The sequence below is a fragment of the Arabidopsis thaliana genome, assembly GCF_000001735.4.
Source record: "Arabidopsis thaliana chromosome 1 sequence".
NCBI lineage: Eukaryota > Viridiplantae > Streptophyta > Magnoliopsida > Brassicales > Brassicaceae > Arabidopsis > Arabidopsis thaliana.
This window is the reverse complement of record NC_003070.9, coordinates 12,968,957-12,993,664: the sequence shown is the minus strand read 5'-3', so window position 1 is coordinate 12,993,664 and position 24,708 is coordinate 12,968,957. Positions and strand designations below refer to the sequence as shown.

At 33.8% G+C, this 24,708-nt stretch overlaps 4 protein-coding genes, 3 long non-coding RNA genes, 2 other non-coding genes and 1 pseudogene across 17 annotated transcripts; 3 read left to right on the top strand and 7 right to left on the bottom strand.

Annotated features, from left to right (window-relative positions):
• Window positions 1-1,519: 1,519 nt before the first annotated feature.
• AT1G35365 (hypothetical protein (DUF1184)) lies at window positions 1,520-2,273 on the bottom strand (the record flags this gene model as incomplete). Its single annotated transcript, NM_148510.1, has 3 exons — window positions 1,520-1,682; window positions 1,722-1,807; window positions 1,983-2,273. 3 exons carry the CDS (start codon window positions 2,271-2,273, stop codon window positions 1,520-1,522), a joined length of 540 nt encoding a protein of 179 aa, NP_683351.1.
• A 524-nt stretch (window positions 2,274-2,797) lies between these two features.
• AT1G35360 lies at window positions 2,798-3,552 on the bottom strand (annotated as a pseudogene; the record flags this gene model as incomplete). The annotated part of the gene is made up of 1 exon: window positions 2,798-3,552.
• Window positions 3,553-4,291: 739 nt separating this feature from the next.
• Window positions 4,292-5,016, bottom strand: AT1G35353 (uncharacterized protein; the record flags this gene model as incomplete). The annotated part of the gene is made up of 2 exons (NM_001333155.1): window positions 4,292-4,616; window positions 4,748-5,016. The coding sequence occupies 2 exons, from the start codon at window positions 5,014-5,016 to the stop codon at window positions 4,292-4,294; spliced, it is 594 nt and encodes a 197-aa protein (NP_001320957.1).
• A 1,335-nt stretch (window positions 5,017-6,351) lies between these two features.
• On the bottom strand, window positions 6,352-6,475 carry U4.10. The gene has a single exon (NR_139160.1). It is a non-coding gene; the product is annotated as an other RNA (small nuclear RNA).
• A 123-nt stretch (window positions 6,476-6,598) lies between these two features.
• AT1G06867 lies at window positions 6,599-6,945 on the top strand. Its single transcript, NR_139158.1, has one exon. It is a non-coding gene; the product is annotated as an other RNA (long non-coding RNA).
• On the bottom strand, window positions 6,757-6,842 carry U1.14p. The gene has a single exon (NR_139159.1). It is a non-coding gene; the product is annotated as an other RNA (small nuclear RNA).
• Window positions 6,946-8,924: 1,979 nt separating the features above from the next.
• AT1G35350 (EXS (ERD1/XPR1/SYG1) family protein) lies at window positions 8,925-12,976 on the top strand. 2 transcript variants are annotated; one of them, NM_103232.3, is made up of 12 exons: window positions 8,925-9,610; window positions 9,694-9,976; window positions 10,056-10,104; window positions 10,187-10,258; window positions 10,349-10,478; window positions 10,678-10,798; window positions 10,891-11,149; window positions 11,239-11,343; window positions 11,416-11,460; window positions 11,585-12,010; window positions 12,090-12,226; window positions 12,315-12,976. In NM_103232.3, exons 1-12 carry the CDS (start codon window positions 9,082-9,084, stop codon window positions 12,412-12,414), a joined length of 2,256 nt encoding a protein of 751 aa, NP_174768.2. In that variant the 5' UTR covers window positions 8,925-9,081; the 3' UTR covers window positions 12,415-12,976. The 2 variants fall into 2 exon arrangements, with proteins under 2 accessions (NP_174768.2, NP_001320956.1); NM_001333154.1 differs by having other exon boundaries at window positions 9,025-9,976; window positions 12,315-12,793.
• A 741-nt stretch (window positions 12,977-13,717) lies between these two features.
• AT1G35340 (ATP-dependent protease La (LON) domain protein) lies at window positions 13,718-15,997 on the bottom strand. 7 transcript variants are annotated; one of them, NM_103231.4, is made up of 7 exons: window positions 15,652-15,988; window positions 15,517-15,585; window positions 15,310-15,429; window positions 15,151-15,225; window positions 14,587-14,724; window positions 14,260-14,401; window positions 13,718-14,076 (listed from the first exon to the last, which is right to left on the bottom strand). In NM_103231.4, the coding sequence occupies exons 1-7, from the start codon at window positions 15,895-15,897 to the stop codon at window positions 13,916-13,918; spliced, it is 951 nt and encodes a 316-aa protein (NP_174767.2). In that variant the 5' UTR covers window positions 15,898-15,988; the 3' UTR covers window positions 13,718-13,915. The 7 variants fall into 7 exon arrangements, with proteins under 7 accessions (NP_174767.2, NP_849748.1, NP_001322553.1 ...); NM_001198210.1 differs by having other exon boundaries at window positions 13,768-14,076; window positions 15,325-15,429; window positions 15,652-15,997; NM_179417.2 differs by having other exon boundaries at window positions 15,517-15,988.
• A 5,199-nt stretch (window positions 15,998-21,196) lies between these two features.
• Window positions 21,197-21,533, top strand: AT1G06863. Its single transcript, NR_139157.1, has one exon. It is a non-coding gene; the product is annotated as an other RNA (long non-coding RNA).
• Window positions 21,361-21,607, bottom strand: AT1G06857. The gene has a single exon (NR_139156.1). It is a non-coding gene; the product is annotated as an other RNA (long non-coding RNA).
• Window positions 21,608-24,708: the final 3,101 nt, after the last annotated feature.

Sequence of the window (24,708 nt, the reverse complement as noted above, 5' to 3'; positions counted from 1 at the left end):
ACTAATCCTGAATCCGAAGAAATTATGTTAAATTACTCAAACCCCGATGATCAATGCTATTTTATTATTATCTATATATACATTTTTGCAGCCATTTTGTAAAATAAATTCTTGAGTTGGAACTTATTTACAATGGCTGCCACTAACTTTTAATTATTGATTTTTTTTTTTGCAATAAATTAATTAATAAATAAAAAACATTCCAAATATATTTCAATCTCATATATCACGCAAATTTCTCCAAAATTTGAATTAGATTTCGGTAGCTATTTAAAAAAAAAATATTTGACAGACCAAAATACAATTACAATCACTTAAAATGAGCAAAACACACCTAAATACATTTCTTATCAATTCACTAAACTTATTTCTCCAACATTTGAACTAGATTTCGACAACTATTTAAAACAAAAATTTGTTTGACAAACTAAAATACAATTGCAATCCCGTAAAACATTTATTTTCATTATATATTTAAATTAGCGGTGTACTGCGGGTTTTTTTTACGGGACAGGTTTGACGGAACGGGTTTGGAAGGACGTTACTTAATAACAACAGTAAACTATAAAATAAAAATAATTTATAGATAGATATAATTTGCAAACTTTTATATATACTGATTTTAAAAAATAAATTGTTTCCGCGGTGTACCGCGGGTTAAAATCTAGTTATTATATATATGAGCAAAGATTACTTCCCCGAGAATATTACAACATTGAAAAGAGGCCAATCCTACTCGAACATTAGGTGGTAGGATATGTTTTTAAACTGTGTTTTGCAGCAACTTGTCTCCAACTATAGAGTATAGATATCTCGCACTCTCAAGCCTGTCATTAGAGTGTGTCGAAGATATTAATGGTTGATTATGTATGCTTCTGTTGTTCCACATGCAAATAGACGAAAGGAAGGGTTTGTACTACTTTTTTTTTGGCTTTTTCTCTCCTTCAATTGTTTCGTTTGTTTATAGCTTTGAGAATTGTAATATGCAGAGTAAGAGAAATCTGTGAACGATTCGTCGTTGGAAAGTCAGATATATATGACAACCGTTGCATTCCGAAAGGACAGTGAGGTTATATTCCACTTGCATCGAAATTGTTTCAATTTCTTTTATTTGCGTACAATGGTCGTATTGTATTTGATTTTCTACTCTGTAAACTCTTTGTGATATGAAAGTGTTTGATTTGTCGTTAAAAAAAGAATATATATGACAACCGTTGCATTTGGTTCTAACGCATTATTGGATATCTCTGAACGTAATGACATCATGTCTACTAAAGGTTGGCATTTGAATAAACTACAGAGAGACAACATGTAATCTTAATTAAGGACCAAAAAAAATAGGTTTTTCAACTAGTTTAAGACCACATTTCCCTATTCTTTGCACTTAAACAATCCATGTACGTGTTTTGGATAAGCATTCACATATGTAACTCTTGAACGTGTCAAGAGAATGATTTATTCATGTATCTCGATAAACTTGAATTTCTTAATAAATTAGTGGAAAATTATAAATCTCTATTCATATGTCTAAAGATGCAATAAGACGAGAGCAAATACTCTCCCTTGATTGGTTCAACAGAGGCTTGAACATCTCAAGCATTCTAACCTCAGGGTATATCAACTTGATTGGTGTTTCAAAGAGAGACTTCCACAAATGAAGAATGTTAGACTTTATCTCATCCCTAACAAACCCATTCGCTTGTGAAACATCTTAGGCAGACCTCAACATCTCCTCCAGCTTCTTCATCTCTTGGTTATAGTGTTCAAAATCAGAAGGTTTCACGACGCCACCACAAGAGCCTTCTCTCTTCCCGAGAACAAAAACAATGCGATCCAATTCTTTGATCCCAAAAACTAAAATTCTGATGACACTTTCCTATTAGTTCCCGTTGAATGGATTTCCCATTAACCTGATAGACTCCATTCTTGGGTTTGATATATGTTTCAAATACATGTAGCATAACACAAAACAACCTTCCTACCACAGGACCATCATTAGTATATTTAAAACCTGCATACTTCACTATCAAAGGACAGAGGAGTAACATAGAACGTAGGTCATCAGATAATATGAACATTGCTTCAGCCATAAAGAGTGAGAGCTCAACTCCGAGTCGTATAGCCTCCTCTTTCTGCTTCTCAATGGTAAGATTAGTCTTTTTACTGTTATGAATAGTAGATAGTTCTGACCTTAAAATGTAAGGAGAATATCTAGACTGTGGTAATCTCTTGTTGTTACGGACAACGCGGTCAGTCGTTGACATTGATTCCATCTTTTTTGAGATGGTCGAGATGTCTGAAGAATTCATCGAATAGGGCTCTAGATGAGGTTTGTTTTGTGGGGATTTCAAATCTATGAATCAACATGTAAGAAAACAAAAATTAGATTAAATATATCAGAAAACGTTTGATTATCAATCGGGCAAGTGAGAGAAGACGAACCCTAGATTAATAGAAAGAAAATAAACGATTGCACTCACGTTGTTGTTGTAGTTTTCTCTGAAAACCTAATCTTCGACGAATTATAATTATCAAGGAAAAAGGCTTTAATGTTTTATGGGATTAAAATGGTATATATAGAGGAATGGAAATATTTATAATGAATTTTTGCAAAAAAACGTAGTTTTTATGTTTTATATTAGAGAGAATATTTAGTTTTTTAATTCAAATAAGTATGAAAGAATTCTGAATGATCTTATTAGATTCTAGGGCCAAGTTATACAAGAGTTTGAGCTTATCTAATAAGAAAATATAACAAATTGTAGTTATTAACAAAGGAAAATATAATTATTCATAATATCCCCTAAAGTTGGAGCGCAGAGATTATGAACTTGAGCAAGAACCTATCAAACTCCTTTCGTCCAAGAGCTTTAGTGGAAATGTCCGCCATTTGATCCTCGGTAAAGACATGAATAGGCCGAATGACACCTTTGACTATTTCGTCGTGAACAAAATATAGATCCATTCAATATGTTCTGTTCGTTTGTGAAAGATGGGATTGGAGCTGATGTGAATTGCAACCTTGTTATCACATTGAATAGTCATAGGTCCTTCAGGAGGCAGATCAAACTCGTTGAGAATAGAACGAAACCATAGAAGTTCTTGAGTAAGCGCAGCCATGGCCCGATATTCAGCTTCAGCAGAATATCGAGAGACCGTGTCCTGCTTGTTTGTTTTCCATGAAAGGTGCCAAGCTGAACCATCCGACCGGTAAGAGACCGTCTTGTTAGAGGACAAGACGCATAGTCAGAATCACACCAACCAGTGATATGAAGAAGAGATGTCGCATCGAGGAGTATTCCTTGACCAAGAGTTCCTTTCAAATATCGAACTACTTTGCGAGCAGCAGTCCAATGATCTTCACGAGGTGAATTCATATATTGAGAAAAATGTGTACTGCATATATGTAAGATCAGGTCGAGTGGCAGCAAGATAAATTAGACGACCAACTAAGCGACGGTAACGTTCAGGCTCGGGAAAAAACAGAGTAGTGGAGAGACTTAAGCGATGATTTCGATCCATTGGAGACCCAGCCGGATGACAGCCGGATGTTAGCAAGTAAAATACATTGTAGAGCGGAGCAGCAATGCAACGGAATAGAACCATGAGAAAGAAGAAGCGGCTTGTCCGATAAAATATGTTGCAGGGACATACATAAACAGAAATAGATATCATTAGCTGTAATACATTGTGTTACTACATTACTAATAGAATGATTTGATGAAAACTAGAACAGCGCAGAGACCAAGCGTGCCAAGGCCAAAACTTAGAAGCAGAACATTTCCGTAACCAAGCTCTATTCCTTCTTTGAATCCGAATATAAACGGGTAATTCACTCGATATCGCTTCCAAAAGTATATGTTTGAAGCATACATGATCATGTTGAGAACTTCGAATTAGTATCTAAAATATTACCATTCGAAGTCGAAGTAATTTTGTAACTGGTTAGTTTATAAACCCGTCATTTCCAGTATTATCAATAACTTACATGCCAAGAAACATATAAGAGAAACCCGATATTGGGTTAATGATCTTACGTTTTGTGGAGTTTATAACAACAAAAGATGAACAAATCCAAAATTGACAGCATATTAACTATTATATACACTTCACAATACTTAATGATGCTTCTTAAGTAGAAATCTACTCATGATGATATTTGTTGGTTTACAGAGAATTTTTGAAACCTAAAATATATATATATATATATGAGTTGAATAAAGCCGAATACCAAATATGCAACAACATTCAATACATATATGAAAATAATCGAAATCTAAGAAACTCTGATTCATATGTGTAAAGAAGCAATAAGACGAGAGCAAGCATCCTCCCTTACTTGGATCAAGAGAGGCGTAAACATATCAAGAATTCTATTCTTAAGGTTTATCACATTAGGTTGTGATGTTTCAAAGAGACACTTCCACAAATAAACAATGTTAGACTTTATCGCTTCTCTCGCGAATCCATTCGCTTCTGAAACCTCTTTGGCAGACCTCAAAGTCTCCTCTAGCTTATTCAGCTCTTGGTTATAGTGTTCTAAATCAGACGTTTTCACTTCCTCACAAGAAGAGCTTTCTCTCTTTCCGAGAATCGAAACAATGCGATCCATTTCTCTAACTCCAAAAACAAATTTCTGGCTAGACTCTAAGATAAGTCCCATTGGTTCGATTTGCCATCAGCTTGATAGACTCCATTCTTAGGTTTGATATATGTTTCAAACACATGTAGAACAACACAAAGCAACCTTCCTACAACCACGGGTGCGGTAAGACCTTTGTTCCCTGCATCCTTCAATAGCCAAAGACAGAAGAGTAACATAGAACGTAGGTCATCAGATAATAAGAACATTGCTTCAGCCACAAAGAGAGAGAACTCAACTCCCAAACGTTTAGCCTCATCTTTCTTCATCTCCTTCTCAATGTTTAGGTATGTCTCTTTACTATAAGGAGAATATCTAGACTGTGGTAATTTCTTGTTGTGACGCACAACACGATTGATTGACATAGATTCCATCTTTTCAGAGATGATCGAGATGTTTGAAGAATTCATCGTGGAGGGATCTAGATACAGTGAGTGAAGAACCCTAGATCGTAACTTGAATCGTCAATACGAAAACCCTTGAATGGTATCAAATCTAAGTTCCTTGAAAGAGAAGTAACGATGCAATCGTTGTAGTGCAATTGTTCTCTGAAAACCTAGCCAATCAATCTAATTTTTTTTTGACAAATAATAGAATGTATATAGCGTCTATCTAAATAAAGAGGAGAAGAAAAGGAAATTAGTTTTTTACACTCATAACAAAAAGGAAAATATTTTTTTCGCCGGCGAGGAAAAGGAAATAATTTTTAAGTTTTAAATTAGAGAAAAGACTTGTTTTTCAAATCCATTTACGATTTGATTTGGGTTTAAAACTTAAATATATATGTCTAATTAATGATTAATCTAATCGCCTTTGACAAATAGATAATTACAAAAAAAAGGCTTATAGATTTGTAGTTTTAATCCTTAGTTGCTGTCACAATTAGCCTGATTTATAGGAATAAGAAAGAGGGTTAAATGGACACGTGGAGGGTGGAGATTAGAAGTTATGATCAAGGAGCTGGAATTGAAAGATTGTTGAGAGAATTTGATTCAAGTTAAAGTGCCAATGATGTCAATTCCGAAGTTTAAGTACAAAGAAGTGAAGCTGCTGCCACGTCTACCACAAAATGAACAATATAATCTCAGAGAGGAATGATCATTAAGCAACTTCATGAGATAAGTCAAGTGGATTCTGGTTTTAATCAAAAGTGATAACGGAAAACAGAGTAACGAAATAGAATGCTTCGATTAATGAAAATGACAGATTGATACAACGTTCATGAAACGCGATATCAACTTCTCATCTACAAGAGTTCAACATGAAACTCCGGCGAACGATGAGGAACGATTCTAAGAGAGAATCCAAAAGGAAACTATAAACAACAAATCCAAAATCTTCTTATCTTCTGCAAATGATCTTCATTAGCTATATATCTCTGCATCTCGATTCTTCCTCTAACACTCCCATCGACCAATCTTCTCTTGCCACGTCTCACAGCTACTGTCTCCACTCATGTATTGCCACGTATCTAACCATATATCAATGCCTAGTTTCCTATATCAAAAAGACAGGGATTGAGTTAGAGATGCATGGTTGGGACTATGAGAAGCCAATAAATCCAGATTATATCCGCTTGAATGGTATGTGCGAAGTGACTGAGTTACTTAAGTGTCCCAAATCCTGGAAATTTAAGTTTATAACCAGGAACTTGAGAGGTTATAAAGTGTACTCTAGTGTTGGTCTCGAAATTCTCAAAGGCCAAAGACAAGCTTAGGCCTAGGATGGGGTTGTGGAAATGGTTGTCAACCATCAATAGACGCGTCTCGTTTAAAACCTCATTAGCTATGTCATTGCCCCAAGCGCAAAGATGAGTTTCAAGGAAGGTTAGCCTCTTTATTTATACGGCCAAACAAAACATATCAAAACATAACAAAGTAATAAACATACATCGTTACAAACTTGGTATCTATTTCCGATGTAGGACCACTGGTACCAAACTAATAAATCAGGAAACTGTTACTCTCCACACTTATTTAGACAACACCACCAAACTTATCTTATTATGGAACATATGTAATTATTATGACTGATATAGATGATAGGGGCTGCGCGAACCCAAACCCCATCTTCCACAAACAATGACGTACATAGGCTCTTCCACTTGGGAAGATCTTAGGCTAAGCAAGTCACTAGCCTAGGCCACTCGTTTTCTTGATCCTGAGTTGACTCCGTCCAGTCCAGGTAAGTTTTTTTCTCGCGTCCGGTTCTCTACCATTTTTACTCCTCATTGTCTTCCCCACTCATTGCTTTAGGGTATAAGCCGTGTGGGACTTTGATTTTGGAGGGGTCAACAACATCAGAAATTCATTATAAACGTAAACAAATCATTCACCAATGAAATTATTGTACACCTTATTCAATTGTTTGTCGTTTTTAGGATTGAGCTAAGAAACTTCCGATTTAACAAGAAATAGCGAAAAAATATTGACGCGTACGTGGATAAGTCAACCATGTACAAACCTATCAAAAGAGAATACAAAAAAATCAACAGATATCGTAGTCACTGATGCTGTTCTCTAGCTGTAATTTAGATATATACATTTTTGGATTATTCTAAAAGAAGTAGCTTATGAAGACCCTTGAATTGTCTTTAATTAATAAAATGAATAAAAAAAAACGTTTGAAAATAGTTTAATTTTCTCCACTGGAATCATTTGTTTTTTTTTTTTTTAGAATCATTTGGTTTGGTCGTATGCTATGATTTTGATAAGATAATATATGAGTGGATTCACAAAGAATTTAGAAACAGCGAAACAAATTGATACTGAAAAATCAGGTCGGACAAAATAATAGAATAAGTATGAAGAATGCGGATCGTACGTGAAATTAATAGAATAAGTATGAAAAACAAATGCTAGATGTTAAACTGATATTAAATTAAACTAAAAAACAAAACTTCATTAATTGAAATGATATGCTATCATGTGTCGGTACATGCTAGTCTTATTTGAAATGACAAAGTTGTTTGATCCATTATATACATAATACATCTACACAGTGTAGACACATTACCTGACGATTTTTTTTTTTTTTATTGTTATTAGTTTTCTCTGAAAGAGACTTTATATTATTTATTTTTGCTGTAAACATTCTATACTAAATATTAAAAGGACTCATAGTCGATTCATTTTAAATTACAAATCTTAAGAGTTAAGACTGAACATGATAAACAGATCATTCCTACAAATAATATCATTTTAATTTTTTTGGACAAAAATAGCACTTAATAAATAATTTATTTTTAATTATTAAAATTTATAATTAAAAAAATTATAAATGAATGGATTAAATGCGTTAAAATAATTTCGGCAGAAATATTTCATCAAAATTTTTTCATAAAATAACTATATCATAGTCAAGTGCTTCACGACGTAGTTTCCAACTATATGTGTGACCAAATCCTCATAACAATGGTCAAGCTTAGTGGCGATAAAGGTACATCTTTGTTCATCTAGCAAATCAAAACATTTTTTGACGGAGTAGTTTGAAAGTCCGACATGGAGTGTGAATAAGGGATTGGAAAAGCAAACTTCTAAAAATAGAAAGGTGCAAAAAGTTAAAAGTTAAAACAGTATTAAGGCTATGCAAACTTTCAATTTTTTTGGTGTTATTTTTTTTGAGAAACTTTTAAAAAACTTTTTTTTGTCGGAAAATATTATAACGTAAAAAATTTGGCGAGAAAATTTTGTATGAATATTTTTTGGCGAAAAAATATTATCGAAAAATTTTGGTGATGAATTTGTGTATTTTTTAAAATTGTTTTAATTGTAAATTTTAATAATTAAAAAAAATATTGAATACTATTTTTGTTCAAAAACTTTTGAATGTTATTTTTGTAAAAAAAAAACTTGAAATAATCCTATCTGTGAGAATTTTTCTAAAATTAAAATTATCAACCACATGTGGGGTGAGATAGTGGTTCTCCTTTGGTGAAAGAATAGTTTTCTTATTGGTTTAGGCCTTTTTATAGATTTGGAGATTTAATCTTAGCTATAAAAAAAATGATTTAACCACTTGTTCAAATACGCTTTCCCAAAGAATATTTTTTTTTTTTTTTTTTTGATAAACTGTATTTTCATAGTATAATATTACTAGACCAACCACTCTACAATTAATTTAGAGGAATACTTTTGTGCATGCGTTATTAAGCAATTATTTAATTTCGTCATCCCTCGTAATATATATCCTCTTCAGTAAAATAATCTATGCAGCCAGTTTATACAACAAAACCAAAAACAAAAAATTGTCCAGCCAAGAGCCCACACCACATGCACCAAACGTCTTTTTCAATTTTATTTCAACTCTTTGGAATTTTCTCACGTCAAATTCAATCAACTTGCAAATATATATGCTGTTTCTATATACATTAAAAATAGGCTTTAAATTGGATCTGGATTCTTGAAATTTTACAGAGAAATTCAAGAAGGGAAACAAAGATGAAGTTTGGAAAAGAGTATGTTGCTCAGATGATTCCAGAATGGCAACAAGCTTACATGGATTACACTTGTCTCAAAACCATTCTTCGAGAAATCAAAACTTCACAGAAAAGATCAGAAAGCCAAGGTGTCTTGAAACGCAAGCTATCTGGTCGCCGCAACTTCAGCGGCCTGACAAAGCGGTACAGCCGCACCTTCTCGTCTCGGGACCTCGAAAACCACGATATTATGGTTCACGCAACGACTGGGGATGATGGATTTGAGAAATACGAGACGACCATCTTGAAAGTTTCAGAAGTAGGGAGAGAGTCAGAGCTTGTGTTCTTTAAAACCCTAGATCTCGAGTTTGATAAAGTAAACCGATTTTACCGGTCTAACGTTGAGGAATTGGTGAAGGAGGCAGTGGTTTTGAATAGGCAAATGGATGCTTTGATTGCTTACAGAATCAAACTAGATCAACCTTCTACTTCTTGGAGCTGTTCTGAAACTGTATCAGTCGATATCAATGCCTTGGATTCTAAGGAACAGAGTGAGTTTTCAGAGATTGTTTTTTGTTACTGGTTTAGTCTGAAAGGGCACAAATCTTGAATCTTTGTTGTGTCTTTGACTTAGAAGGGAAGACATTAGCTGAAGAGATGGGAATCAAAGTAGAGGAAAATGTATCCAACGGTGGAGATTCAACGAAAGAGACTGCACCAGAGGCATTAAGTGTTCTTGACCGTATCAGATTAAACAAAAATCAAGAAAATCCTCTGTCCACAATTAGAAACGTCCTCAAGCTATCTAACAAGGAAGATATAAAATTTACAAAAGAAAATCTCAAGAAAATAGAAGAACGGCTTAAGAATGTCTTCATCGAGTTTTATCGCAAGCTTCGACATCTCAAGAATTACAGGTATGTTGTTTCTCTAGTACAAAAACTAGCTAAAGAAGATGGTTTGATTTAACCTATGCTCTGTTCTTTATTAATTCAGCTTCTTGAACACTTTAGCAATTTCCAAGATCATGAAGAAGTATGATAAGGTAACAACCCTTGGTTTATTAAAAATACAATATAGAAGTTTCTTGAGACATTAATATGTTTTTGCTATATATTCCCAATCAGATTGCTCTAAGAAATGCAGCAAAATTATACATGGAGATGGTAGATAAGTCATACCTCACTAGCTCTGATGAGGTTAACACAATATATCTCTACACAAAACTTATTATTTTGTTTCATTAAAACTAGAAACTTAAAACTTAACCTTTGATTACCTTTTAACAGATCAACAAGCTTATGCTGAGAGTTGAGTCTATTTTTGTTGAGCATTTCGCCGGCTCGAATCGAAGCAAAGGAATGAATCTCTTAAGACCAAAAGTGACAAAAGAAAAACATCGAATAACGTTTTCCACTGGTAACTAAAAATATTCCTTAATCGAGAACAATTTTTCTTTGAGAAAATGTAAAAAAAATTGCGAACTTTCAAAGTTGGGACCGAAAAAAAGCATGAACTTTCGAATTATCATTAAACTCCCAAGTTTGATCTGACTTTTTAAACTTAGTTCATGATAGTTAATAAGTAAAAATCCCTACACTAAGTTCTTTTTTCTCAGGCTTTTTCGTCGGTTGCACAGTCTCTCTAGTGATTGCTCTTGGTTTGTTCATCCATGCTCGTAATATAATGGGCGCAGTCGGACATAAACTCTACATGGAGACAATGTTTCCTCTATACAGGTTCAAAACAAAACATATGTAGTAGATACACTCTCTACATGAGTCACTATTTTCTTGCTGACAATAATGTTTCTTAAACGCATATTTTTCAGTTTATTTGCATTTGTGGTTCTGCACATGATCATGTATGCTTCAAACATATACTTTTGGAAGCGGTATCGAGTGAATTACCCGTTTATATTCGGATTCAAAGAAGGAACAGAACTTGGTTATGGACATGTTCTGCTTCTAAGCTTTGGCCTTGGCACGCTTGCTCTCTGCGCTGTTCTAGTTAACATGGACATGGAGATGGATCCTAATACTAATGATTACAAGACCATCACTGAACTTGTTCCCCTTTTTGTTGTCGCGGTAAGTTTTATTAGGTGAAAAATTCATCATTACAACCACAAGAATCTCAAATCATTCTATTAATAATGTAGTAACACAATGTTTTTCAGCTAGTGATAGCTATTTCTGTATGTCCCTTCAACATATTTTATCGGTCAAGCCGCTTCTTCTTCCTCATGGTTCTATTCCGGTGCATTGCTGCGCCGCTCTACAAGGTATTTTACTCAAGAACATCCTCTCCTTTTGCTAAGTGAAAATCATCGATAAATCTCTCATCCAAATTGCAGGTCAATCTTCCAGATTTCTTTCTAGCAGACCAATTAACAAGCCAGGTTTGTGTGTTACTTACCATAAAATTCTTCTCACTTTCATGATTATGTTTTCAAAATGTATGTTTTTTTTGGTAAAAGTTTCAAAATGTATGTTTTAACTTTGTTCTCAACCATCTTTTTTTAGGTCCAAGCACTGAGGAGTCTGGAGTTTTACATCTGTTACTATGGTTGGGGAGACTTCAAGCAGAGGCAAAGCACTTGCAAATCAAGTGATGTATATAGCACATTCTACTTTATCGTCGCTGTGATTCCTTACTGGTCACGTTTCCTTCAGTGTGTTCGAAGATTAATCGAAGAGAAAGATGTAAGCCAAGGCTTCAATGCTCTCAAGTATTTATTGACCATTGTTGCTGTGTGCTTGAGAACAGCTTTTAGCATCAACAGAGGAAATGATTGGAAAATAGCGGCTTGGGTTTTCTCGGGGTTGGCAACATTTTACGGCACATATTGGGACATTGTTTATGACTGGGGGTTGCTTCATAGACCATCTAAATCTTGGTTGAGAGAGAAGCTTCTTGTTCCTCACAAATCAGTCTACTACGTTGCAATGGTGAGAACTACGATATATTGATAGAACAGTATAAACCCTAATTTAGGATTTCTTTATAATTTTGGTTATCTCTTTGTAGGTCGTAAACGTTGTGTTGAGATTGGCGTGGTTGCAGACTGTGCTGGATTTCAATATCTCGTTCTTACATAGAGAAACAATGGTTGCTCTTATTGCAATTCTTGAGATCATACGTCGCGGTATCTGGAATTTCTTCAGGTTACTTCTTAACCAAGAAACTATCTAAATGTACTCCTCAAAATCTTTTTTTCTTAATGGTTATTTCTTTGTTGGGTTATGAACACAGGTTAGAGAACGAGCATTTGAACAACGTGGGAAAGTTTAGAGCATTCAAATCAGTTCCATTACCATTCAACTACGATGAAGAGGAAGATCGAGATAGTTAATTAGCTCTTAGATTGGATTATATCAATGGTTTCTAGCGAGTGAAGTTTCAATTGTGTATTGGTATTCTTAGGGCTTGCTAGTATTTGTTTGTAAATTGTAAAAAAAGAAGAAAAAAAAATAGAGGAAATGAGCATAAAAGGAATGAGGTGATTGAGACAACGTATAGTTATTGAGCTTTTTAGGCCTCTTTTGAACGAAGCAAGTCGCGATGCTTGCTCTAGTTGTCTTACTTCTTTACTTCTTAGATTGGTAGACTTTATTTTCTAAATAAATGTAAGACAAAAAAAAACTGAGTAGAAGAAGGTTGTATAGTATCAAGTACTTAATAATAAGAAGCATCATAATGAGTATGGTTCAGAGCATTTTGCTTTTGGGACTAAATGTTGGGATCACGTGTTTTGATTTTCAAAATAAGTCAAAGCTCTTTTGGTGAAACCATTAGTATTCGAGTACTAAAATCAAGAACCGAAGAACCTGGAGAAGTTGAGGCCTGCCAAGGATGTTTCAGATGCTAATGGGTTTGTGATGGAAGAGTTAAATTCTAACGTTCTTCACTTGTGGAAATCTCTCTTTTAAGCAACATCCAAGTCATTAATTGATAAGCTTTTGATGTTAAAAATAAATCCTTTATTGATTATCCTTAAGACTCTATACAACTTTGTTTATGAGTCTATTAACAAGTAGTAAAGGCAAACAAGAATTAGTGAAAAATGGGAAAATGTCATAAAAATCATCAGTCATAAATACAAAGCACTAACTTTGGGTCTGGTGAATTAAATTCCCACCTTTAGTTGAATTTTCTATTAAATCATTAACTTTCGTTGACCTTTGCCAAATAAGACATGTCGTTAAGTCAACTAACGGACCAAATTAACGGAGTTAAGTCAATGTTAACATTTTTCGTTAAGTTCTAAAACGACGTCGTTTTGTGTTTTAAAAAAAAAAAAAATTCATTTCATTTGAAATGATTTTAAAACGACGTCGTTTTGTGTTTGAGCGCATTGTTTTGGTTCTCAATAATGGTGGCTTAATGCCATAGTCTGAGTTTGAACACTTCAACCAAGAGCTGAAGAAGCTAGAGGAGAAGTTGATGTCTTCCAAAGATGTTTCAGAGGCGAATGGATTTGCAAGAGAATCAACAAAGTCTAACATTCTTCATTTGTGGGACAGGAAGTCTACACCACCCAAAATAATAAACCCTAGGATTAGAATTTCTGAGATGTTTAGGCCTCTCTTGAACCAAGCAAGGGTTAATGTTTGCTCTCATCTTATTGCTTCTTTACACATATGAATCAGAGTCTCTTAGATTCAATGGCTTTCATTTATGTATTGACTCTTGTTGCATTTTGATAATTTCATTTGACTTGTTATTTAGCTCTTACATTTTATGAAAGAACATATACACTTTCTTGTCTGTAATTTATATCCACTAATTTTGCGAATACAAAGATTTACAAGAATACAAAGATTTACAACTAGACTAATTGTATAGTCTAGTGGTTAGCGAATATCCAAGGATTGGATAGCGAGTTTGGCTGCAATTGAGGAGATGTTCTCCTTTATGAGTCCCATTGAGAGTTCTAATCTCTCTATTGTATCTTTCATATCCATTGCTTTTATTTTCTCTTGTTGTAACCTTGATAGTTCCGACTTCGTCGATCCTGCAGCCAAGAAAACCCGAAAAACTGACTATTTTTCGCTATTAACTCTCTCGGACTCACAGAAATCAGCACACTTCCAAAGGAATAAAATGGATTTGTGAACTGTGATGTAAAATCTGATAGCTGAAACCTGAAAATCTTCTTGAAACATAAAAACACGATAGTGAAAATATGTGAAATTACCAGAGATGGGTTGAAATGCTGAAAATGATAGACGTTCTTGGAGAGAAGGTACGAATGATTCGTCAAAGTCGACCGGCGGCTCATCTTCAGCCCAGTTTAGAGAGTTAATGAGACGAGTTTGTAGCGGCGAGTCTGCTGGAGCCTATTGCAAAAGGAGATAATCCGACACTCAAAACTTCTGAGAATGTAAAAGATGTACATACAACTTAGATAGAACTTACCACATCTCATTTCTTAGTATATGCAATAAACACATCCACGAGGACGAATGTTATCATTTGTGTTGTTTCCAAGTAAAACACGATGAAGGAGAAGGATTTTTTCTACCTTAAGTTTGATCTCCAAGCTGTTAAGATTTTTAATAGATTCCTTCAGCTGGGAGATTTTTGAGGTTAATTCATTGCTGCTCTCATAATTCATACGATCCTGTATTGGTCTGACCTCTCCGGACAAGTAAGGATCTGCCTGAGACAATAATTCATATTGTCAGAACATCATACTTTATATGAAGACAAACAACTTAAATAATCTCATCAAATGGAAAGTAAAAAACGGTTCTGAGTAAGAGCCTAAACAACCACAACAAGGTGAAAGCACGGAAGATTAGCTCAAGTAACATAAGTTAGAAGCATATGAACTGATTTGCAGAGGATAAGCTAAGGTGGAATAACATTTTCGCCTAATCAACAGCTTTGGCCAAAGAGAAGGAACAGAGTAGCTCAAAGTCTAGTTCTAATCCAGAAGCGATAGTATCACATTCTAATCGTTACCTCAAGTCAAAGATCACAAACTCATACTTTATATCTCGTAGTCTAGTTCTAGTCTACAAGCTAAAGCATCACATTCTAAGTTTGTGTTACACAAACACATACTGTACATCCACAATCTTACCCCTAAAAACCTCGAAATCTTCACACGACCCGCGCCTCTTATCGAAACAAGTGCACCAACATCCAATCTCTCAACCTACAACATATAGTAAGCTTCAGAACTCACACAATACCTGACTCATTCAACAAACAACAACACAAAAGATCGAAAAAGGCTTACGTTTTCAATAAGTACCAAGCAACCATATCTAGCAGCAAAAGAAGCTTCTGTTGCAGTCTCACTAATCGAAATAGGATCTAGAATGAAATGAACAAACATATTCTTCTTTCTCTTCATAGACTGAAATCAAAATCAAAACCACAACACCAACATTTTCACCACCAACATGTAATCAATCTCACGGAGTAAAATGTATCGAATCCATACCTCTTCGAGTAAAGCTAAGTACCTAGCTTCATATAAATGCAAAGTTTTACTCTCCGTTGGTACAAGAACCTGTGTAAGAATTTCTCAAATCAAAAATCAGCTAAGGAAGGTTAAGGTGAGATTCATGGTGATAACCTCGCTCATGCTAAAAGGAAGAAGAGGAAGATCGAGAGATTTGGCGACGATTTTTGAACGGCGTGCGCGAATGTTGAAACTTCCGGGAATTGAAGTCGTCGGGATTCGAATTCGGTGGATATTTTGGGTTGGGAAGAAAGAGGAAGAGAGGTTTGAGGAGATTAGAGTGGAAGTCATCGGGAAAATGTGAATCGCAGTAATCGGATTCAGGGATTCTCCGTTAAGCTCAGCCGTAGAAAATAGCATGGTGAAGAAGAAGAAGATAGATCCGGTTGAATTGAAATTGAAACTGAAAGTGTTTCCGGTTTAATTGAAACTGGAAATAAGTCAAATAACCAATAACTACATTGCCGGTTAAGTTAACGAGTTTAATAATCTTGGTTTAAAAGAAATTTGAAAGCCCAATAGAGTCAAGTTGACGGAGATTTGACTTTCAACGATTTTAAAAGAAGGGAGTGATCGGACGGCTGAGTTTACTAAAGAGTGTTTTATGACCGTTTTCATTACCAGCTTAGGATCCAAACCTAGATTAATTTTAAATTAAACTGACCCGTTGAAAAGAATTTTAGACCGTTAGAATATTATTTTTTTAGGCTCGGATCAAAACGAACCTGACCTCTATATAAAGAAATTCGAAGTAATATTACAATTTCATTGTTAAATTAAATTCATCTTTCTCTCGCACTCTCATCTGTTTTTCGAATTCATTACGAGAGAAAGTAATCAAATTCAAATTCTTAGAATTGTTCAATCGAGTTTTTTTCTTCCTCATAATTTCAATTTTGATTTTGTAGATTGGTATCGAGAGAAGGTTTTGTTCATCCGATTACGAGAAAACCACACAAAAAATCAAAAGGTAACAAACTGATTTCACTCTTCATATCTTTGGTTAGTTTCATTTTTCGTATTCCTCAGAAATTTGATTTTTGTTCGGTGGTCGTGTGTTTCTCCCATTGGGTTACGAGAACAAGGCACTCTGAGTTTTGAAATCGAGTCAAGAAATTGCAAGAATCATCTCTGATTTCTATCAAATTCGTTCTAATTTTGATTTCGCCTTTGATGTTTGGTATCAAGGATTAGATTCATTAGGTTTTATCACGTCGTTGTCAAATCTATCTGAGGATCAGAAGATAAATAGTTATGGGTGATCACACTCATATTTGTAACCTTGTTAATTATAATATCATACTTCTGTAGTTTATAGGTTAAGATTCTCTGATAGAAACTTATTGCTTACATGAGGAAAATCATCATATAGGCTAATTGTTATGGTTGACTAGTTAACTACAGTTTGTCTAAATTTATTAGTATTTATGATCTTAATTCAAATTTTATGGTTCTTTCTCTTATTTGCAATTGTTGTTTTGGTATCGAGTATTAGATTCACTAGGTTTTATCATTTACAGTAAAATCTCTATAAATTAATAATATTGGGACCAAGAAAATTGATTAATTTAGAGAGGTATTAATTTAAAAATTAATAAAATTGTACAAATTTTGTAAATTCTTACAAAAATTTGATATAAAATGTAGTTTTTTCTTTATAATCAATAGTAATTACAAGTAGAAAGCAATTATTAAGTTTAAAAAACAAATCAAATTTTTTTGATGTTATAAAATACTAGAATTGAACACTACAAATAAATAATAAAAATTGAAGAAAAAAATTACTACAGTCATATTTTAATATGATATTATAATATTTATTAGTATATTTATACAGTTATTAATTTAAACTATTGATGTGACCATATAATTATATAAGATTTTCAAACAAAATAATATCTTATTAATATATCGATTTGTATCAATTTTTATATTGGTCCCAACTCGGGACCGGAAAAATTTATTAATTTATAAAGATTATTAATTTATAGAGGTTTTGTTGTAGGTAACATTGTTAAATCAGATAATAATTGGGAGGAATAAACAGAATTTAGAGTGCATGTTTTGAGTAATTATTGTTCTTATGATCTATCAAGATCTTAGCTAAATAACTTCTTATTCTCATTAAATGTAAAGTGTTCTGTACATTCAACTATATATACAAGTATAATATGCACATGTAAATGTAAACTATACAATATACAAACTATACTATGTCTCATATGATCCTTTGAGGAAGATCATCATGCAGGTTGGTTATTCTGGTTAACCTTATTACAATTTTTCTAGATCTATTTAGTTCTTATGATCTTGATACAACAAGCTTGATTGGTTCTTTCTCTTATTTACTTATTTGCGATTTTTGTTTTTTTTTGTTGTTTATGTGCCATTGAAATAAAGAAAAGATTGCAAGTTTTTATACCCTGAAAACTGATTTGTTTTTTCAGGGACAATAAAGAAGTCTCTGATATGTGCAAGTCATCGAACTAAGAAGAGTTTGTAAGTTTTTATTCTTTTTGACACCCAGAAAATGATTTTAGCTTACTCTAGCGTTTGTTGTTTCAGGGACTGTGGTAGAGGTTTGCTAAATGGTATTGAAATATATCACTGTTGTTTGCTTTTTCTTGTCTTAGTGTCTCTTTTTAATTCTGTAATAGTATACAACTGTTTGAAAGTTCAGGAGGCTTTTGATGTTTCCAATCCGCAAGATGTTGTTGAATATTCACAATTATTTTCATGCTTGCTCTATTTTTTGTTTGCTTTGTTTTGCTTGCGTTTTTGCATAATAATTTGATTCCTACGATCATGTCTCCTTGTTTTCTCTTTTTGCTTCATTGCTTGTTTGTTTCCTTCCTTGGTTCCATGCATGCTTGTTGATTCTTCCTAGGTTTCTTGTGTGCTTGTTTGTTTTCTTCATTTCTTCCTTGATTACTTGATTTGGTGTTACTTCTTTGCTTTCTTCCTTTGTTTCATGCATGCTTGTGTGTTTCATTCTCGTTTCCTTGCGTGCTTGTTTCGATTTCTTGCTTAGTTGTTTGGTTCTTACTTGCTTCTTGATTCCTTGGTTACTTGATTTGCTTTTAATTCTTTGATTTCTTCCTTTGTTTCATGCGTGCTTGTGTGTTTCATTCTCTGGTTCCTTGCTTGCTTGTTTTGTCCTGACTAGCTTCTTGTTTCCTTGGCTTATTTTCTCACTTGCTTACTTAAATTCCTTACCTACTGAACTTGTTTAACCTCTTTACTTCATTTTCTTAATCTTCTTACTCACTTACTCATAACTTTCTCTCTAGCTTGTTTTTCAATTGAATTTTTATTTAGATAGGTCTCTGTTTGACAATAATAGTATAGATGGAAGACTCTTGAGCGTCTATCAAGGAAATGTCCTCGTTGTCATTAGAGTACTTTCTGTGTTGTCCAACGGTTTTACCGATTCCATATTATACAATAATCAAGGTAATGATTCTGCTATGTTTACTTCCTCATCAGGTGATTGTTAAGGCTTTTATATGTATATGTACGATGGAATATACTAATACAAGCTAATCTCGTTTTTCTCTAAATCTTTTATTTGCAAGTTTTAATTTCATTTGCATTTTCTTGCAACCAAGAGCCTCATGAATTCATGGGCACCATGCACCAATGTCCTCTGTTTTTTATGTAAGTCCTTTACTAGCAGTTTTACTTAATATGTTACCCACATACATGGAGTGTAATATATTACTGTGTTTTTGATTTTAATGTGTGTATAAAGAAGGGGATGTTCTTACTCATATAGTAATTTCATTTGCTTGTTTTCAATTTTTTCTGTTACTTTCAAAGTGTTGTTAACAAATTTCTCGAACTATTTCAGGACTTTCGAAGTACTATGAACCCGAACATTGGAATATAAGGGAGGAATGTAACAAATATTTGGAGAGGCTACATGGCAGATCTAGGTAATCTCGAAGGATCTTTCCACATATTTATAACATAAATAGTGTATTTTTTTTCATCTTAAGTGTCTGCGGTGGTGTGTGCTATGCCGAAAAGCATCAAAGTCATACCTATCAAAGTCAGCGCATGTAGCACCTGTTGTAAAATCTATTTTTTTGGCATGTTCCAAGTTTTTGGGCGGTTCTTCCATTTATGTCTCCAGGAAATTAGTACATATATCGTGATGTTGAAGATGTCCACAGATGGTGTAAGTCTAGATATTTACTTTATATAATCAGTAATTTAGCTATTTATGTTAGACATTCAACAACTGCCTGCTCTACTTAACGCATAAGATCAGAGATTTATCATGTATGCTTTGATTGCTAACATTCTTAGGTCCAAAACAGTTGAAGGATACATTGAACAGTTCTAAATAAAAACCAAGAACCTGAGTAGAAAGCAGACTTGTGGACAAACATATAAGATTTTGCAGAGTAAAAAGGAGGTTTTGTTATATCATAGATAGAAAACATATATAGTGTCAACTCTTAGACGTTTTTTGCTTGTGTCAAATCTGTCGCTAATGGAGCTTTAAACGGCTGAGAGATAACGAGTACCAGAGCAAAGAACAGTCTTCAGGAAGATAAGTTGGTGTCAACTTTTTAAAATAATATAGAATTTTTCTTTGTGCTAAAACTATATGGTGATGATATCATGGTTTTGGAAATAGATACATCAATTCACTACAGAGAATAACATGATTTAGTAAGCCAAACACGAACTAATTGGATCCATTTGTTCAGATTTTTGCGTCTCAGTTCTAGGCCTTCTTAACATGTCATTTGATCTTATAGTAGAACCTTAGATTATACATGAAAATGGGCGATGCCAGTCTTGGTTGGTAAGAGCTTCATTTCTATTGAAAGCTATGGAGAGGAGTTGTTTACAATGTATTCTCAATGTGAAATGGATTGTCACTGTAACTCATAATATATGGAGAGAAGCAGGTTAGTCGTTTCTTTCATGTTCTTAGATTATTTCATCCCTTTTGGATTTGTATCAAAAGTTGCTATTATAGTTATTAAAATTGTGATGAAAACTTTACAAGGAACTCTTGGACTTTTCAAAACTAAGTGATGGCACTGAAGCAATCAAGCCTGTTACTATACCAAATCGGGTGAGGTATAACTGCTTTAACTTGTCTATATACAGTCAAATCAATTGAACTCTCTGCACTCTTAATCGTTTTACTAAAACTTGTAAGCAATGACATAAGTTGCTGGAAGAACTTGCATCATGGACTAAAACAAGACAATCAGCCAGCCACGAACTTACTTGGAAGTTTCCATTTACTAATGTCATGATAATGTATATTAAATAGGACCTTTTTTCTATCGTAATGTCAGTAACGCTGGGTCTTTTTTACATCATTTCATTTGTATTCCGTTGAGGATTTCTCAGCTTAAAGCCCACAAACTGTAGCTTAAAAAACATGAGAGGTGAAGTTCAAAAACCAAAAACAGATTTTGTTGTAAGTTTTTGTTGTTTTATAAATTGTTTCATACATGTCATACACTGTTATGCTTATTTCAGGTGTATCACAATGGAGCTCTAAAAGTTTGTGTTGTGTTCTCATATCGGACTCGTATAGTGTCGGGTAGATGTCATACACCTTTATGCTTATTCCAGGTATGTTGCAATGGAGCTCAGAAGTGGTTGTACTTCATCTTCTTGTTTCTTAAGTTGACTCCGTCTCCCAAGTATGTTTTTTTCAACCTTTCTTTCTACTTAGACGTTCAAGTTACTTTATCTCTTCTGTTTCTCTTATAAGTGCTGTGTTTCAGGGGATTCTTTTAGGTTCCTATAGTATAGTTTAAGAAAACTGGTTGTGTCAGCTGAAGTACAACATTCTGCATTAAAAGTCAACGGCGACATTCTTTCAGGTTTGCTTAACTAATCGCGAGGAACACCACACAAGTAAAGTTAAACTTTCTTCAAATAGGACACAAAACCAGCAATTTGCTTAACTCTGCTCTCTGAACTGTTCTTCTATATAACAGAGTTGTTTTTTCCGAGCTTCCTCTATTTTTCCAGTTTTCTTGTTTTGAGGGTGTTATTTTCATTTGCAGTATGCAAAGTTTGTGAAGCCCGCGTTTGATGATTTTGTGCCCCATTGAAGAAATATGCTGATGTGATCATTCCCCGAGGAGGTGACACTCACGTTGCAGCTGATTTGATTGTGCAACATGATCTTTGCAAAATCTGCCCAAATGTTTTATGCTTGATTCAGAAGAAAGGTTTAAAGGTTAAAAACCATATTCTCACTCTAAGATCATAATTGCAGATAAGAGGCATGCATACACTCATTCGAGAGATAGACATAGCAAAACATGACTTTGTGTTTTACTCAGATCGTTTGGAGACATGTGAAAGCTTGACCTGACAGCAAGACAAGAAACAGTAATAAGAATTGAGGAAACAACATTTGGTTTATCTAATATATTACTGTTTTTTTGTTCTTAGGTAAATTTTATTCAACATGCAAAGGGTCTACATCGAGTGCATAAAGCAGAGAATATTCTTACTCATATATTAGTTTCAGTCTGTCTTCATATTTTTCTCTATTACTTTCAAAGTGTTAACTAATTTCTCGAACTGTTTAGGAATTCGAAGTACCTGGAAATTTGGAGAGGAATGTAACAAATATTTCGACATGCTACATGATAGAACTAGGTCATCTCCAGGATCTTTTGAATACTTTGTCACAACTTGGCTTTTGTTTACAATTCCTCTTTTTTGTTTGCCTATTTTTCTTTCTTCTTTTCTCTTTTTGCTTCATTGCTTGTTGATTTCTTGCGTGCTTGTTTGTTTTCTTCATTTCTTCATTGGTTACATGACTTGCTGTTACTTCTTTGCCTCCTTCCTTTGTTCCATGTGTGCTTGTTTGTTTCATTCTCTATTTCTTTGCATGCTTGTTTGTTTTCTTCCTTGGTTACTTGCTTACTTGCTTGTTTTCGTCATTTCTTCCTTGGTTACTTGATTTGATTTTGCTTCTTTAGTTTCTTCCTAGGTTCCATGCGTGCTTGTGTGTTTCATTTTCTGGTTCTTTGCTTGCTTGTTTTGATATCTTGCTTAGTTGTTTGGTTCTTACTAGCTTCTTGTTTCCTTGGTTCCATGCGTGCTTGTGTGTGTTTCATTCTCTAGTTGCTTGTTTTGGTTTCTTGTTTAGTTGTTTGGTTCTTACTTGCTTCCTTGTTTTCTTCAAACTTGTTTGACCTCTTTTATTTAGATAGTTCTGGATCTCTGTTTGACAATAGTATAGATGAAGACTCTAGAGTGTGTACCAAGGAAAAGGCATCGTCGTCAATAGAGTACTTTCTGTGTTGCCCAACGGTTTCACCGATTTAAGCTATACAAGAATCAAGGTTCTGATCATTCTACGCTCCTTAGTTCTTCACTGATCAGGTGATTGTGGATCTTTTATTTATATGTGTATATACCTTGGGTTATACTAATACAAGCTGATCTCGTTTGTATCTATATCTTTATTTCATGTTTTAATTTCTTTAGCAGTTTCTTGCAACCAGATTCTGAACCAAGAGCCTCACGAATTCATATACAGCCAGTGGCTGTTTACAGGTTTTCCAATGAACTAGGAAGCCAGGTCAGTTGCCTAATAATCCTGAGCTAGAATCTGTTGTAAGTTCTACAAGATCTTAATTTATATTAGGCACACAGAGAATAGGCAAGGGAGACTTCAAAGATCCCACTCGCTGACACTGCCGTTAATAATTAGGTTACCAATGTGGTGGTTGGACCATAACTCGGCAAGGATTTTGTGGTAACAAGAACAGGAGAGGTACGTTGTGCAACTCTACTTTCATTAAAATGTTGTAGAGCAAAACCAAGAACAGCGTAGAAAGCAGACTTGTGGAATAACATCTAAGATTTGCAGAGTAAGTATATATTATAGTTATGAAATTATATACAGTTAAATGGAGGTTTTGTTATATCATAAATTAGAAAACATGTATAGCGTCAACCTCTTAATCGTTTTTTGCTTATTTCAGATCCCTCGCAAATGGACCTCTAAAACGGCTGAGAGATAACAAGTAGCAGAGCAATGAACAGAATTGTGGAAGAACGCAAAATAAGTTGGTGTCAAAGTTTTTACAGAATATAGTAAAGTTAGGCCAATATGTTATCCGCTTGTTGTGTCTCTTTTTTCTCTACAGGAACAGATTTCGTCACAGACGACATAATTTTTTATATGGTTCCATCTGTTTTTCACCAGAGGTTAATACTTATTTTTGCTTTTTGATTTCTTCTTACATGTCTTGTTTCCTTAACTTGCTTCCTTGTTTTCTTCCTTGTTTTCTTCCTTGGTTCCATGCGTGCTTGTTTGGAGTTTTTGCACTTATTCTTTGGTTACTTGCATGCTTGTTGATTTCCTTTTAAGGTTTCTTGTGTGCTTGCTTGATTTAATTTCTTCATTTCTTCCTGGTTTTTTATTTGCTTTTGCATCTTTGTTTTCTTCATTTGTTTACTGATTTCCTTGCAAGGTTTTTTTTTGTGTGTTTGCTTGTTTTCTTCATTTCTTCCTTGGTTCTTGATTTGCTTTTGCATCTTTGTTTTCTTCCTTGGTTCCATGCATGCTTGTGTTCATTCTCTGTTTCCTTGCGTGCTTCTTTTCTTGCTTAGTTGTTTGGTTCTTACTTGCTTCCTTGTTTCATTGGTTCTATGCGTGCTTGTGTGTTTCATTCTCAATTTCCTTGCTTGCTTGTTTTGATTTTTTTTCCTGATTTGTTTGGTTCTTACTAGCTTCTTTTTCCCTTGGTTCCATGCGTACTTGTGTGTTTCGTTCTCTGGTTCTTTGCTTGCTTGTTTTGGATTAGAAACAAGAGTTTTAAAGATTTACGAGTTTTTAATTTTAAAGAGTTTTAAAAAGATTTACAAGAATTTTAAAAACCTTTGTAAATTTTTTTAAAATCTTTCAAAAACTCTTATAAAGTCTTTAAAATCATTTTTTAACTTTTTAAAAAAATTGGTAAATATTTTAAAACATTTTTAACTCTTTTTGAACCATTTTAAAACTCTTTCGAACCCTTATAAAATGTTTTAAAAAGATTTACAAAAGTTTTTAAAGGGTTTTAAACTTTTGTAAATCTCTTAAAAATCTTTTAAAAACCCTTGAAACCATTTAATTGTTTTTTGAAAATCCTTGTAAACCCTTTAATAATTTTTGAACCATTTTAA